The sequence below is a fragment of the Gallinula chloropus genome (assembly GCF_964237585.1).
Source record: "Gallinula chloropus genome assembly, chromosome: 17".
NCBI lineage: Eukaryota > Metazoa > Chordata > Aves > Gruiformes > Rallidae > Gallinula > Gallinula chloropus.
The window spans coordinates 4,265,203-4,279,983 of NC_140102.1; the positions used below are offsets into that span (position 1 = coordinate 4,265,203).

The 14,781-nt window shown below is 51.7% G+C and overlaps 1 protein-coding gene across 1 annotated transcript in view; it reads left to right on the forward strand.

The window, feature by feature from the left end:
* The window catches only part of NCOR2 (nuclear receptor corepressor 2), a 245,299-nt gene that overhangs the window by 80,529 nt on the left and 149,989 nt on the right, over positions 1–14,781 (forward strand). Inside the window, exon 3 of the mRNA XM_084272224.1 lies at positions 8,517–8,644. Within this exon, the coding sequence (XP_084128350.1) occupies positions 8,517–8,644 (128 nt within the window). The remainder of the gene's footprint in view (positions 1–8,516; positions 8,645–14,781) is intronic.

Genomic DNA, 14,781 nt, shown 5'->3' on the forward strand with positions numbered 1-14,781 from the left:
AGGGTCATTCCCAGCTCAAAGGCGCCTGGATGCGACGGGGACAAAAGTCTTGTGACAGAGAGAGAGACTCAAAAGCAGCACTGTACTGGGTGTGCCACCGCTCTGCGGGCACTTCTGGCTGCCGGGGAGAGGGGCTGGCGGCTCCAACACCCGGCACTGTCAGATGACTGGGAAGCCACAACAGCTGAGAGCTGCCCCCACCAAGACGTGACGACTTCTCCATGAATGGCGTATTCAGAGGGGACAGCTAAAGGCTGCTGACAGCCCCTGCTCGGGGGAGAGGGCGTCGGGAAGGATGCATTACCCCGCAGCTGGTACAGACGCCGACGGTGCTGGCCGCAGACACGGCCTCAGCGCAGGGATGGCAGCAGAAATCGATGCCTTCCAAGAAGGGGCCACGCGCAGTGTGGTCACCTCCTGAAACAAAAGGCCAAGTCAGCAGCGCCTGGGAGATGGATGGCAACGGGACCGGGCCAGAACAATAAGGGCGTCTGTATTTTCAGCACATGTTGCATCCCCGTAGGCAAGATAAAAATGTGAGTGTTCAGCCAGGTTTTTATTACTGACCTTATCTTCAGCACTCGAGCCCATTGTGGAGGAGTTGTTGTTTGGTTTGTTTTTATTTTTATTTTTTTTTAAAAAAAAGAAATCTGCAGCGAGCTCCTCCCAGAGTTTTGGGGGAGGAAATGAGGCAGACAGCAATGTGCTTGTGGACAACCTGTTTTGATCAACAACCACCTCCTTTGCGCTTCAGCAGAGGTTTTTGGTAGTGATGCTGGGCTGTTGCTGTGCTGGGCTGATGCTGTGCTGGTCCCCTCGCTGTCACACTGCGCCTGGAGCTCGTGCAGTGATGGTTCTGCTACCACCCCAGCTTCTCCCAAACCTTCCCCCCTTCCTCTCACCTGAATCAGCTTTGGGAAAATGATATTTTCTCCAGGCGACGGCTGAAAAGTGCATTTCTCGGTCTGATGAGCAGCTGCTCTGCTGCCAGCGCTGAGGGGTATCCAGGCACCGGAGAGCTTTCCTTTTTATTGCTAAAATAGGTCACACTCAATGCTGGTGGGAAGAGATTGAAAGCAACTTACTTTTTGGAGGTTCAGGGTATGCAGAGCAGAGGTGGGGGGCATTCCCTTGATCGGGTAAAGCTGCTGTCATGTTTTGGTCACCCCACTTTAGACTAGAGAGATGGTCTCCCTGGCTCGCAGGTGGCACCGGTTGCTCGCCCAGTCTCCTGCTCCTGCCAGGGTTGTGTCAGGGGATCTGGCCACAGCTCGTGGCAGGATGCTCGGAGGTCCTTGCTGGTTCAAAGTTGGAATACACTGCTCCATGCTGGCTGTGGGAGGCTCAACCTGTGTGTGCTTTCCAAGGGAAAGGATGTCTCTGCAGCCCAAAGCTGTGCTGTCAGGTTTGGTCACTGTGACTTACGTGTCACTGTTCTGGTCGTGCAGGGAACAGCTCTGAGCATCAAGGGCCCAGGATGGTCTTTGATGTGAGGAAACACCAGCAGAAAAGGAGGAGTGGAAAAGGGATGGAGCACGTGGCCAACGCCATGCTGCTCTGGGCAGTGCTGTCTGCATCTGCGCTCGTCTCTCCTCTGGGAAGTACCAATGGAAACCAGGACACCCGGGATGAAGGTGAAAGATGAGATGGAGACAAGTCCCCGGATCTCCCAGAGCCGGTGGGATGTCGCTGAGGGGACAAGAAGAGTCTGGGATGTGGCAGGGCAGCAGCTGAAGAGTGCCCAGCTCTGGCTCTGTGTACCACCAAGTGCCATGGTCCTTGGGCACACCAGCCCTGCTGCCCTCCCCCATTGATTCCCCAGCAGTTACGAGGAGTTCCCAGGACGGCACACGCTGCTCATGAGCAGCAGGAATGGGCCAGGCATCCTCTTCTAAAATTAGATCCGAGAGGCTTTATAAATAGTGAAATAAACAGGGCTGCTTTGGCTTTGTTTTTGTGCTCGCTATTCAGGCGATGCCGTTATTAATCGGCCTCGTTGAGGCTCAACGCTTGGGAGCGCCTCGGCAGAAATAGCACGGCGGTAGGAAAGAAAATGATTCACAATACAACGCTGGGAGAGCTCAGGATGAGCAGCCCACGGCCTCATCCTCCGTGGAAGTGGTGAGGGTTCGCTCCTTGGTGAGCATGTGCGGTGCCTGTTCTCCCTCCTGGTGATGAGAACAGTGTGGGATAGCAGCTTGGAGCTGGGCAAAGTGTCCCGCGCTGGGGAAGCTCCTCCGATTAGGTGCTGTCTGTGCCCAGTGCTGTGGTTAGAGGTAGCTGCTGGCACCAGTGCCACCCTCCGCCGGAGACCCGGCTCAGCTGGCGGATGTGGTGACCGACCCTGGGGACCGCTCCTTCTCGGTGTCGCTGCAAAACAAGAGCCGGTGGTTTTGATGTGAAGCTGCCTTTGCACCGAAACTCGGCGGGGAGCTCCTGGTTGCTCTCTGGGCTGAAGACGTGGTAAGCAATGGGGGGATGGATCTAATGCTTCGGGCAGCTCGAGCTGCACCGCAGGTGCTTGGCTGGCTCTGCTCTGCCTCTCCATGGGTTTGCTCCAGAGCTGTTCTCCAAGGAAGTCAGAAGCACCGTGTGTTTGCACTTGTTTCGCTGCTGGTGGGAGGAAGAGAGAGGAGGAGCAGCTTGCCTTTCTGTTGCAAGAACAGCTCCACGCTTCCTTTCTGCCGGTGTCGTGTCTCTTGGGGTCTTCTCCTAATTCTTGCAGCGGTGGGAGTGCCATCTGGATAAAGCAGTTGGTCGATGCCTTGCCTGTATGGAAATGCTCCGTGCTGGAGCTGGGAGAGCAGGGTCAAAGCTGCTGTTGGCCATGGGCGTAGCGGCGTCTGGCTCTGCACACTGGAGGTCAGAGCCCAGGAGCGATTCCAGCATCGCTTTCAAACCTTCCATCCTGCATCCTTGTTGGGAGGTCAGGCAACCTGGACCCAGGCAGCTGCGCGCAGGGGAAGGAGAAATGAAGCACACCAGCAAACGCACACGTTCAAAACAGAAAGTGAGAGGCAGAAAGGCTGTGCGGCTGCGTGCAGTTATTAGTTTAGTCTGTGGGTTACTCTGAGGTCAGGGCCTGGTATAGGGGATTTCGCTGGAGTCTGTATGCTTGGTAAAGGCAGCAGGCTGATAGCTGTAAAACAGTTTTTAAAAGGGGGGAGAAGAAAAGCTCTTTTTTGTTTATTCCTTCTTCCCTTCTGTGGGGCTGTGTCTGGTTTTGTGTTCCCAGGGGCCTTTCTGTAAGGTTGCCCTCAGTCTCCTGGCTTTAGACAGTTTGATGAGTGTATCTAAATGAACCTGGTTGACTCTGGTGATTTTGGGCCAGCAGATTTTCTAGGAAGGGGCGGGGGGATGGTGCTCTTGGCACTCCTGAATCAAGTAATAACACAGAAAGACCTTGAGCCTGGGGGTGCTTTAACTGTCTCTGCATCCCAGCACCCCTGGGCAGGGGATGCACAGACACATCCAACCTTCTCTGCTGACATGAAGGATGCTCTTGGCACCACTGGCCAGGCCCAGACCCTTGCCAGTCTGCTGCGTGAAGAAGCCTGTCGTAACGAGGCTGCTTGTGGCTCCTTAGCATTTTATTTATCTAAGTGCTGGCCTTGTGCTGTACTGCTCTGCCAGGGTGATTTATGGCACCATAGGCACTGTTGGTGTCTGTCTGTCTGTCTTTGGTGATGCTGCTAGTGCTGGCTCAGCCTGGCCAGTGCTGTTTGTGGTGTGTGGCCAGGAGCTTCTCAGGACAACTTGCTGGAGCCAGCTCTGGTCAGGGCAGGTCTCTGGCTTTGGGCAGAAAGCAGCTGCATTTCAGTCCTTATCCCCACCAGTCCCCTCTTTGCAAGTCGCCGAAAGGGAGCTGGGGCAGCACAGTGGGGTACTGAGCAGCCTCAGCCTGGCAGAGCTGGCTCCCTGAATGTGGTCGTTTGGGTGATGTGCTCAGGAGTCAGTGTGGGTGCCTGGTTTGAAACTGAATAATGTGGATTTAAAGGCATGGAGCATCTCCCCTACGAGGAGAGGCTGAGTGAACTGGGTCTGCTCAGCCTTGAGAAAAGAAGACTGAGAGGGGATCTGATGAATGTTTATAAATATCTTAAGAGTAGGACACGGGGAAATGGGCAGCCTCTTCTCAGTGTCTGTGGGGACAGGACAAGGGGTGATGGTCTCAAGTTGGAGCACAGGAAGTTCCACACCAACATGGGGAAGAACTTTGTCACAGTGAAGGTGACAGAGCCCTGGGACAGGCTGCCCAGGGGGGTGTGGAGTCTCCTTCTCTGGAGATATTCCAGATCTGTCTGGATGTCGACCTGTGAGACCACTCCGAGGGAGCCGGCTTTGGCAGGGGGTTGGACCCGATGTTCTCTGGAGGTCCCTTCCAACCCCTACAGTTCTGTGATTCCCCTTATTGTTTTTCCAATTCCAGTTAGCTGGCTTCACCGTAGGCTTTGGAAACACGGCTTGCTGGCTTTGGAGTGTCTGATCTTGCATGTAAGGCTGATGCTCTGGCCAAGGCAGGTGTCTATGTGGTGCAGTGCTGGGTGGCTTGTGAAGGACTAAGACACCAACCCACTGCTGGGACTGGAGCGGGGAGGTGACCCAACCTTGTCACTGCACTTGGGCCTCGAGCTCCTCGCTGCAGCAGGGATCCAGCCTTCCTCCCTCCTCCGATCCTGGCTCGGACACGTTGCTACCCCCATGTTGGCTGGGCATCTGTGGGTGTGCAGTCGCAGGAGGCACCAGAGCTGGGATGTGTGTAGCAGGATGGAGCTGCTGAGCTGCTGCAGATGAACATCTGTGCAGGAGGATGGCATCTTCCTCTCCAACCAGTGCTCTGTGGAGAGGTGTTTTTGGGGTACCTCTGTGCTGTGGCTGGACTACATCTCCCTTGCTCAGGTGAGCTTTCCAGCTGCTTAGAAAGCTGTTCCCATGGCATCTTGTGGATTTGCTTCCATAGGAGAGGATGGATGTCGCTGGGAGGAGCCTGGATAAAGCGTGGCTCTGCCAGAGGGGTGTGTGGGACAGGAGGAGGGGGTACTCTGGCTGAGGCAGCTCAGCCTCACCACCACTGGGGCTGGTTCTCCAGCTGTCTGCGGCTCCAGATGATGCAGCCAGGAGAGAGGAAACTCTGGCCTGTTTGTACTCTGCCTGTGTGATCAGAGGGGATGTGGTTCCTGTCACCTGGGGTTATATTTTGGGAAGTTGCTCTTTTATCAGGAGACTGATAAGGCCTTGACATGGAGATTTCCAAAGTGATTGTGTTTGGTTTGCTTTAGTTTTGGTTTGGAAACATTCCTCCTCCTTCACAAAAAAGTTTAATTTCTATCAGCAGAAGTTTAATTTCTATCAGCAGAAGTGGAAAAGGTGTTCCTCTTCTCCTGGCATCCTTTCCAGCTTTCTGGAAACCCTCCTCCCACCCCCTCATACCTGCTGATGCACTTTACTCATACAGTCTTTCTGCTTCCTTAATTTCTATTTCATGACATTTCCTGGATGCATTGATTTCCACAAAACTTCCACAAAGTACTGAGGGAGCATCTGAACCACAGGGAACATCAGGAAGGTTGGTGTAAGAGGAACAAAGCCCTGCCTGCACACAGTGGGAGCATTACCCGCCCTAGGGAAGGTGCTCTGACACCTCAACTAATTTGGGAGGAGGGTTTGCAGAGGGCAGGAAGAGATGCAAAGAGAGGATGGGCAAAAAATAGAATTAAGAAAAAAACCAACCCAACATAAGCCAGCAAAGCAATGGAGAGGAAAAAGATTAACATGTAGGTTGGGACCACAGAGTTGAGTTGCTGGTGCCAAGGCTCCACCACAAATTTTAGGTCAGGGTGGGGGGACTAAAAGGTGTTTGTGCTGTGTTGGGAATTAACCAGGCACCCATGGGACATCTCTGCCCATGGATGGAGGTGCAGCAGTGCTGGCAGCGAGGTGTCTCCCCATGTACATCTTCAAAGCCCTGCTTGACAGAATGGAGGGCTCTCCTGAAGGCAGCTCCTAAACCTTTCCAGCATTTGCATTTTGGAACACGCAGCCACAGCTCGCAGTGTAATTCACTGTAGTAACTTCTGAGCAATTAACCCACCTACATCCTGCCAGGTCTCCTGTGGTTCCTTTGACAGTTCATCACAGGGCACAGAAATTTGTCAATTTGAATCCTCCTCGTTAATTTTTAGGTTCTGTTCTCTTCTGGTGAAACCAAACACTGATGTGAGTGAAGCTGAGCAGGTCAGAGGGAGTTGGGTGGTGTCTGGAGAAGCAGGAGCTGGTGCTGGCCAGCCTTCCCCTCAGCTGGGAGCCCAGAGAGGCATGTCTGCCATCCTGGCCCTGAGCTAACAGCCCCATGTCACGAGCTTCCCTGTCACTTCAGGCCACCCCAGCAAGTTCTAAGTTCCACCAGCAGTTTTCCAATGGGGGATGAAAGAGGAAAAAGCAAAGCTCAGCTGAGTGTGGGCAGGGGGAGAAGGAAAAGCAGATGGTTCTTGGGACATGCAAGAGCCTTTTTTGAAATCCTTTTCTCAAGGGCACAGCCTTGGAGCCTCCCAGACGGGTAATTCTTGTTTATACACCCACAGAAGGTGACGGTCCTGGTTGTGGGCCTATTGGTGTGTCTTCCCAGACATGGTGTGTTTGTTTTGTAGGTGGATGTCAGGAGCTGCAGTGCTCTTTTTTGTGTATATATATATAATTTATTTATTTTTATTTAAAACTGGGACAAGTGTGAACATGGGGAAGCTCGTTGTAGGCAGCAGTTCTGCTTTGGCTGGGACTGTTGGAGCTGACAGGCTCCTCCACTGCAGGTTTGTCCCATCTGTGGTTGGACCCACAGCATATTCTGCCCTGCAGCCCCCCAGAACCTCCTGTGTGGCTGAAGAAGCAGCAGCACCACAGGGTAGCATCCTCCCTTATCACCTGGATTTCCAGCAGGAGTGGAACATCCCTGTGAGGAGGAGCAGGTGTTGTCCCAGTAATGTCCTTACGTCACAAGAACCAGTCTGAAGACCCCAGGGGCCAAGCTCTGAAATGGCCAGGCTGGAGGTGGAGAACAGGGCTCTGGGGCTGGCAGAGGTCCCTGCTTCCCAGTGTTTCCCATGATGGCTCAGACCAGCAAAAGAGCTGTGCCACACCTGGGGTGAAATGAACCTCCTCCCAAAAACCAGTGCACCTTTCTAGGCACAAGAAGAGGTGTCCATCGGACACCACCATTCCCCATTCTCCTCCATCTGGTAGTTTGGCCTTGTCAGCTTTTGTGTGAGCACCTGAATGGGGATCTCCTTTCCTTTGCTTCCCGGGACTGAGTGCTTGAGACTTCTGGTCATCTGCCTGGCTTTCCAAAAAGCCATTGCACAAGCCTCTGGTTTCACCCTCTGGTGTCCAAAGATGTTGGGCATTGATGTTGCCTCCTGCCTGGAGGAGAGCATGGCATCTGTTCACTTACAGTCTGGGGTCTCAAGGTGCAGGTTGTTGTTATCTCAGCTCCCAAGTGCCTTGCTGGGGCACTTCTCCAGCTTCCCTGGTGCTGGGCTATGTCCATCTTCACTACATCTGATCAGAGTTCCTTGCCCACACCCCTAACTGCACCCACTTTATTGATTAAATTGATTTATTTTTTAGGCTCTGAAATTTCTTTTTGAGGGGGTTGGAGCTTTATTTTATTCCAGTTGAGAACTGTTCAGAATATCCTCCAGAGGTAGGACTGGTTGGGTCTTGTAATGTAAATGTGTGTCAGTGTTACCAGGGATATTCTGTGACAGGGCTTTCTATGCCATTGTTGAAGGTCTTAGTTAATTAGATGATTAGTCTTCTGGTCAAGTATCTATCTGCAAATAAAAAATAGCGGTTGAATGTAGCTGCTAAAATAGTGTTGCTGGAATCAGTCTGTGGCACAGAGCAGGAGGGCTTCTTATTTAATTAAAATCAGGAACATACTGTACTGTACTCTCCAAGGGTCAAGGAACAAAAGGGACTCGCACATAATAAGTAGCAAACTGTCCTTTCAAACCCCTTGAGCTCAGCCCCAGGAGCTGTGTTTAAAGGGACACTCTCAAGATAACATTTGTGATTTCTCTCCTTTCCTTTCTCTCTGTCCCTGTCTCCGTACCGCTGCGCCGATGATTGGAGCTGACGGTATCCCCGTGACTTCTAATTTTCTTCTTACCTGTTCTTCCCCTTGGGTTTGCTTGGATGCCAAAAAACCTTTTGGGTTGAGCTTGCTGGGGTCGCATCCTGGGAGCAAGCCTGCCAGCAGCCCCAGTAACAGGCTTGGAGGCAGGTTGCACGGGGGCTGAGCTACCCATCTCTGTGTGGTGCAGGACTGGGGGTTACTGGGAATGCTTCCTGTGGTCCAACACCCAGGGCTTTGAAAGAGGAGTTATCTGTATGGTTTCTGTGCGACCTGTCCCTGCTTTGGCAGGGGGGTTGGACTGGATGATCCCTTCCAACCCCTATGATTCTATGATTCTTCCGAGCTGCCACCAGCCTAACGAGCTCTTCTGCGTTTGTTCCTGCAGGACGTGGCGCTGTTGGAGTACCAGCATCATTCCAGGGATTTTGCTTCCCACCTCCCGCCGGGGTCTATCATGCAGCCGCAGCGGCGGAGGCCATCCCTGCTCTCCGAGTTCCAGCCAGGCAATGAAAGGTACGGGCTCCCTGCCTCCCTCCCCTTGGCCGTGGGCATCCCGACTGCCTCAGCGTGTGCTTTGCGCTGAGGTTTGGAGGAGGCTGCCTGGGACCTGGGCACTGTGAGGATGGGTGTTGGTACTGGCTGTGCTTAGTCTCTGTGCTGCTTTTAGCTCTGGTGTGCTAGTGCAGATGGCACCTTTGCCTTCTGGTTTCTTCCCTTGGACTGTCATGTGTTTTAAAGCCACCTTAAAAACCACCAAAACAACAAAAAAACCCCAACCCCCTCACTTCTGTGAGGCTCTGTGTCACTGTCGCTGGTTGCATTGGCTTTCTTCGTTACAGAAAATAAAGCTGTGTGGTTGGTTTGGTCTGTGGCTCCCGAGGCTGAAGGGAGGAGTGAGAAGAGCTCATTTCCACTGCTCGTCTCCGCTTCCTCTTCTCCTCTTCCTCCCTGCTTTCATTGTTTCTGTTTCTCTTTCTGTGTTACCCTCACAACTTTCTCTGAGCTGCTGTTTTTCCTGTCTGCTGTCTTTGTGGCTCTCCTGTGTCCCATATTCTTCCGTAGCCTCCCAGGCTACTCAAGCCAGCGCTGTGTGGCTGGAAATCATGTAGATGCTTTAGCCACAGGAGCTGAGCCCTTCTGAAGGCCATCAGTCACTCTCTGTTTCAAAACACTGCTCTCTCAGTTTCTCTTCTGCATCGATGCTTAGTGGTTGTGGAAGAAGTTGACCTGGAAGTGAAATAAGACCTTGCTACAGTAGACCTCTGCAAAGGATTTATTTTGCTTTTTAATGCTTATTCCTTAGGCTGAGAATAAAACCAGTGTAGAGTCACAGAGTTGAATCTGTGTCTCATAATTTCTCAGGGAGAGGAGAAGGACTCTGCAGGATGTGTAAGGCACATGCAGACAGGACCCTCTTTTTCCTAGTGGGTTTGGCTTGGTGCTCAGCAGAAACAAACCCAGCAGAGTTTGGAGGCAAAAAGCAACCTCCAGAGTGAGTTTTGCATCTGCCCTCCTGAAAGTGCTCTTAGGATTGTGCTGGTGGCCCCTGCGTGCATGGAGGGCAACGCTGCTTCCGAGGACTGGTCATTTCTCACAGCGTGGTACGTTGCCTTGGCTGGCTTTGATGTCTCAGTGCTTTCATTTCCTAGCAGGGACTAAGATGTTTAAGTTGGAAGAGGGTCAGATTTAGCCAAATTTCGGGGAGATAAAGAGGACCCAGCAATGTGCTCCTGCCTGGTTTTGGTTTTCATGCTACTTACGGATTGCAAAATGGAGAACCAGTTCTGCTCTCCAGCAAAACGAAGCTTTCGAGGTCTGAAGATGCTATTTTTTAATTATTTCTTTTTAAAAAACCCTATCTTGGTTCTTTCATATAATTAAAAGAAACAACCCAACTGCAAGCCTTGGTGTTTACCACCTGCCTCATCTGGTGTGGTTATTGAAGCATCTTGTTTTGGCTTACAAATGTCTCAGACTCTCTGAGCTTATTTTTGTGTTGACAGTCACCTGCATGTGGGTGAACTTCTAATCGAGTTTGTCAGGTCCAGGTACACATCCAGATGCTTTCAGGATTGCTTCACTTGCAGCTGGAATGGTGAAGTTTTGGCATGATATAAAAAGAAATGTTCTTTGTAACAGGCCCAACTTGTGTGTTGTCCTTTTTCCCCTGTAACATCAAAACAATAGAGCTTTGGCAAAAGTTAAGCTGGATAATAAAACTAAAGATGTCACTTCAGTTCATCTCTGTTAGCATCTTGTGCCTGACTGCTGGGATACAGACTCAGAAAAACTGAGGTGAGGGGGCATCTAGGGGTACAGGGTGGGGGGAGTATGCAGAAATTTTCCATCTGGTGTAATTAATTATTGAAGTATTCAAACTGGGTGGCGTTGGGCTTGGGAGGTTTTACTCTGTTTTTGCAAAGCCAGCTGCTGTTTCTCTGCATCTTCCAGCTCTGCCCTTACAAATCCATGCTGTGGGGACTTGGCTTTCTCATGGGGTGAGGATCTGCTCTCAAGTAGCACCTGATGTGTTGTAAGTGGAGCCCTTGGAGTGCAGGGTTGCTCACCTGAGGGTTCCTTGGATGCTTGGGGGTAAGACCCAGGAGCTTCTGGAGCAGGTTGAGTTGGTCATTGATGGCCACCCAACAAATAGCTCTGGCTCTGCCTGGTACAGAGCGAAGCCCCAGCGAAGGAAGGTGGTGAAAGCAGCAATCTCTGCAGCTGAGTCCCCTTGGCAGGTTCATGCTGGGCACATCTGTAAGTGCTTTGGCTTTGTTCCTGGGCTGGATTGATGGTTTCGAGCAGAGGCAGCTGGCTCTCAGTGTGAGGGGCTGGGGAGGAGGGAGCAACGGAAGGCAAACAAGTCATGTCCGCAATGCGGGTACAGGAGTCAATAGAGGGAAGCACAGGGAGGTGCTGTGTCTGAAAGGAAGGTTCTCACCTTGGTTCCCTGTTGGGTACCCCCCTGGCACACAGTGGTGGTGGGCATGAGACAATCTTCCCCTCGAAGCAAGTGTTGGTAGAGGGGAACCCTTCCAGTCCCCTGTTGCTTTGGGTGCCCAGGAGCAGCAGCCTGTGTGCTGTTGGCTGTAGTGGCTGATATTCTTCCAGGATCACTCCCCTCCTTAAAGATACCAATTTGTGAGTCTGGCTCAAGTGACTGACAGTGCTGGATATCAAGCTGTGTGTGTGCCCAGATGGACATCCCTGCCCTGCTGGCACTCTGCGTTGTGTGGATCCAGAGCAGTGCCTGCAGACAGAGAGTGTGGTTCAACCCTCAGGCTGCTTGGTCTCAGTTCCTTGGAGCCCACCTGCTCGGTGGATGGCTGCTGCTCACCCTCCTCTCCTGGAGTGGGTAGAGATTCACTTTGTGCTGGTTTTGGGTGGTTGTCACCCAGTTTGGGTTTGCCTTCACCTTGGTCGGATCTTTAAAGCCTCTGCAGGCTGGCTTTGCAGGTGGTATTGGAGGTGTGACTCCATGGATGCTTTAAATCCTGCAGAAATCATCTAGGTTTGCTTAGATGGTCTTCTACAGCATTGCAAGTTTGCTGTCTGTCCTGGCTGTAGCCACCAGGATGATGGTCACTAGTCGTGGCCCAGTGAAAAGGGAACAACAAGCAGTCAAGCATTTCACCACTGGCAAAGCATTTTGAGTCTGGTGATGGTGGCAAAAAGCTGTTGAGTGGTAACTTGCTGGAAGAAATGGGGTACTGATGTGGTGACACATTTTGGGGCTCCTTGAAGAAGCAGCTCATTGAGTGTCAGGGTTGGGCAGTTGGATGTCCCCACACCTGAGCCTGGGGTGTTAGGCAGGATGGGGAGAACCAGTTCCTGAAGCGTCACACCATTGTGGGCTCTCTTCTCTTGGGGGTGACATGGCTCCTCCTGCTTCCTAGCCTGGACAGCCCATTTCTCCAGGAGATGCTGAGCGATTGCAGACTGTCCTTCTTCAAGCCCCAAGAGTCCTCCTCACCCTGTGCTGGGTCGATAGCAACTTGAACCCCCTTCACATCAACTCTGGCTTGAAAGAATGGGGGAGAACTTGAACCACACTGAGCCTGTCACTGCAGGGAAAGTTGGCACTGGCTTTGCAGGGATGTGCTGCTTTCCTTGCTGGTGTTTTTTGGTAGCAGGCTTTTTCTTGGAAGGATCCACAGGCTTCCCCTTAGCTTGTTCGGTTGGCTGTGCCAACTGGACTGCAGGAGCGAGGAGAAAAGTATTTCAGGATCTGCTGTTGGTACAAGTCGTACCATGAATACTTGCAGAGGAATGTCCTGGCAAGGTGACAAGCATTAGGCGGGTTTTTTTCCTCTTCTATATATATTTTGGTCCGCAAAAGAAGTGAGAAAAACTGGGTTGAGTGTTAAATGGCAGGTGCCAGTGGTGTTGGAGGGTGCTGAAAAACCAAGGAACTGGGTTTTTCTGATTTCTCATAAGATTTTAGAGCAAGATTCCCTATTAACGTGGGCGTGCTGGGGCGGATAATGGCTTCTCTGGCAGAAAACATGGCTTTAAATAAGCAGCATGCATGTTAACACAGCATATTCTGCCTTTCTCCAGAGTAAGATGACTCACTATTTTCATAGGAGACTATTTTCCCAGTTCTCCAGACCGTGCTCCTTCTCCAGAGCCTTCCTGCTTTAACAGTAACAAAGAGTTGGACGAGTTTGCTCGGCGTTGATCTGAAGTATGACATTTAGGATACGTTGAGCAGCTGCTGTGTTCCTGCAGCCACCCGAGATAGCCATGTGCAGTATAGCATGAGAGCAGGCCTAATTACTGTGCTTATTGAATGTGATTAATCCTTCTGGCTGAGGAGCCCGGGGAGCGGTGGGAAGCCAGAGCGGTGTGCGTGGCTGCTGGAAATCAACTTGCAACTCTTGGTCTTCATCTGTGCTGGGCCAAATGGCACCAACTGCTCCAGAGTTAACGGTGTGACCCATCTGATGTTATTTATGGTCTTTAATTAAGTTTCCATTTTTAAAGGTGACCCTTTTCTCAGGAGTTGAGCGGCAGTGTGGCTGAAATCTCTGTGACCGTGCATCTTTTGTGCCTTTTCACACTTGGAATGATGTTCTGGGAGCTTTGGGGGTTTTTTTCCTCCCTGTAAATGAATGTGGGAAGATAACAGCTGGAAGGGGCAGATGCTGGGATGTGGATGCTTGGTGTCAGCATGAAGCCTTGTCTCACAAGTACCCTCTGCTCCGGTGTGATATGGGGCATGTCCAGGGCACGGAGAGCGAGGAGGAGATATTGGAGACCCCAGGCTGCATGGACTGGAGCAGTGTGCCCTGACAGGGAGGTTTGAGGTGAAACCTGGGCTTTGCCTTGGCTGGGGTGGAGAGGTGAATGTTAACAAAGCAACTTTCCCGTGCATAATCTTGAACCACGTTTATTTTTGGGGGAGGAAAGGCGATATTGCAATGTGTGCAGCATGCCTGGTGAAACATGGGGATGGCCCCCAGGAATGAGTCCAGGGAGTGCTTCAACCACCCAGGACAGCCAAAGAGAACCTTCCAGTGGGGCTACAGATTCTGGGTGCCTGGAGAAAGAGGTGAATGAGGAGCGTGTGGGGGAGCTTGTGGAGACACACAAATACTTCTTCCCCTCCTGAGTGAGGCAATGCCGTTGCGTGGCACGGCGATAAAGCCTCTGCTGGTCCTGTCCATGAATAATTCCGGCTCTGCGTGTGGGGCTTTTCAGTATGCGAGTTTTAAACACAGCATCTGCTCTTGTCTAAATTGCAGTTGGCTTGGAAGAAGTTGGCTGAGGGGGTGTGTTGGGTGGCTGAACCTCCTGCCCTTGTGTGGGAATCCGCAGCCGGAGCATCACGAGGATGCACGTGGGACCGCTCGGTAAGACCTTGCGGGGACCTGGGAGTCCTTGGGCTGGACCACATAGTGAGCGAAGCATCCTGCTTGAGGCTGGTCCACACTTTTTGGCTTGTGAAGACTCAATCCTGCTGCTGGTTGAGGGTGCTGGAAGTCCACCTTCCCCACCCAGATGGTCTGCGCTTCCCATGGCCTTTGTGGTGGTTTTTCTCCCCCTCCACTTACGACAGAGGGAATATTTCAGCTGGCCCTTTATGTCTGTCTTTAGCTGCCTGGTTGCACGTGTACTCCTGCAAACCTGGTTTCTCTCTTCTAACAGATCTCAATTTGCCCACCCTTGCTATCATTAGCCATAAAGCAGATGCTGAAACCTCTGAGAAATCTTAGTGTTGCCTATAAATAATTCCCTTCAACAGCAACGGGTTTCGATATTACTGGTGCTCAAAAGCATTTTCTTGTCTGTCTCTACCTGTGGGGGCTGGAGGCATTTTTAAAAATGAAAAAAAACCCACCTTATTTTTGGAGACAGTTTCCCACCAAACCATCTGAGCAGGAGGAAATAAACAGCTGCAGTGAGGTCTATAGTTTATCTTGGTTCTGGTTCCAAGAGACAGCAAGAGCCAGTTTTCCAGCTTGGTTATGTTGTTTGGCCCCGTGATGTAGGGAACAATATTTGTGGATGGGAGCAGAATTTAAAACGTGCCTTTGAGAAGTTGGTGGGAGCTGGCTCAGTTGCTGCTGATGTTTCAAGCCCTTGGTGCGGCAGGCACGTCTTCCTGAAGTCAAGCTGGGTTTGCTGGATGTTGCAGAAGAGCAGTT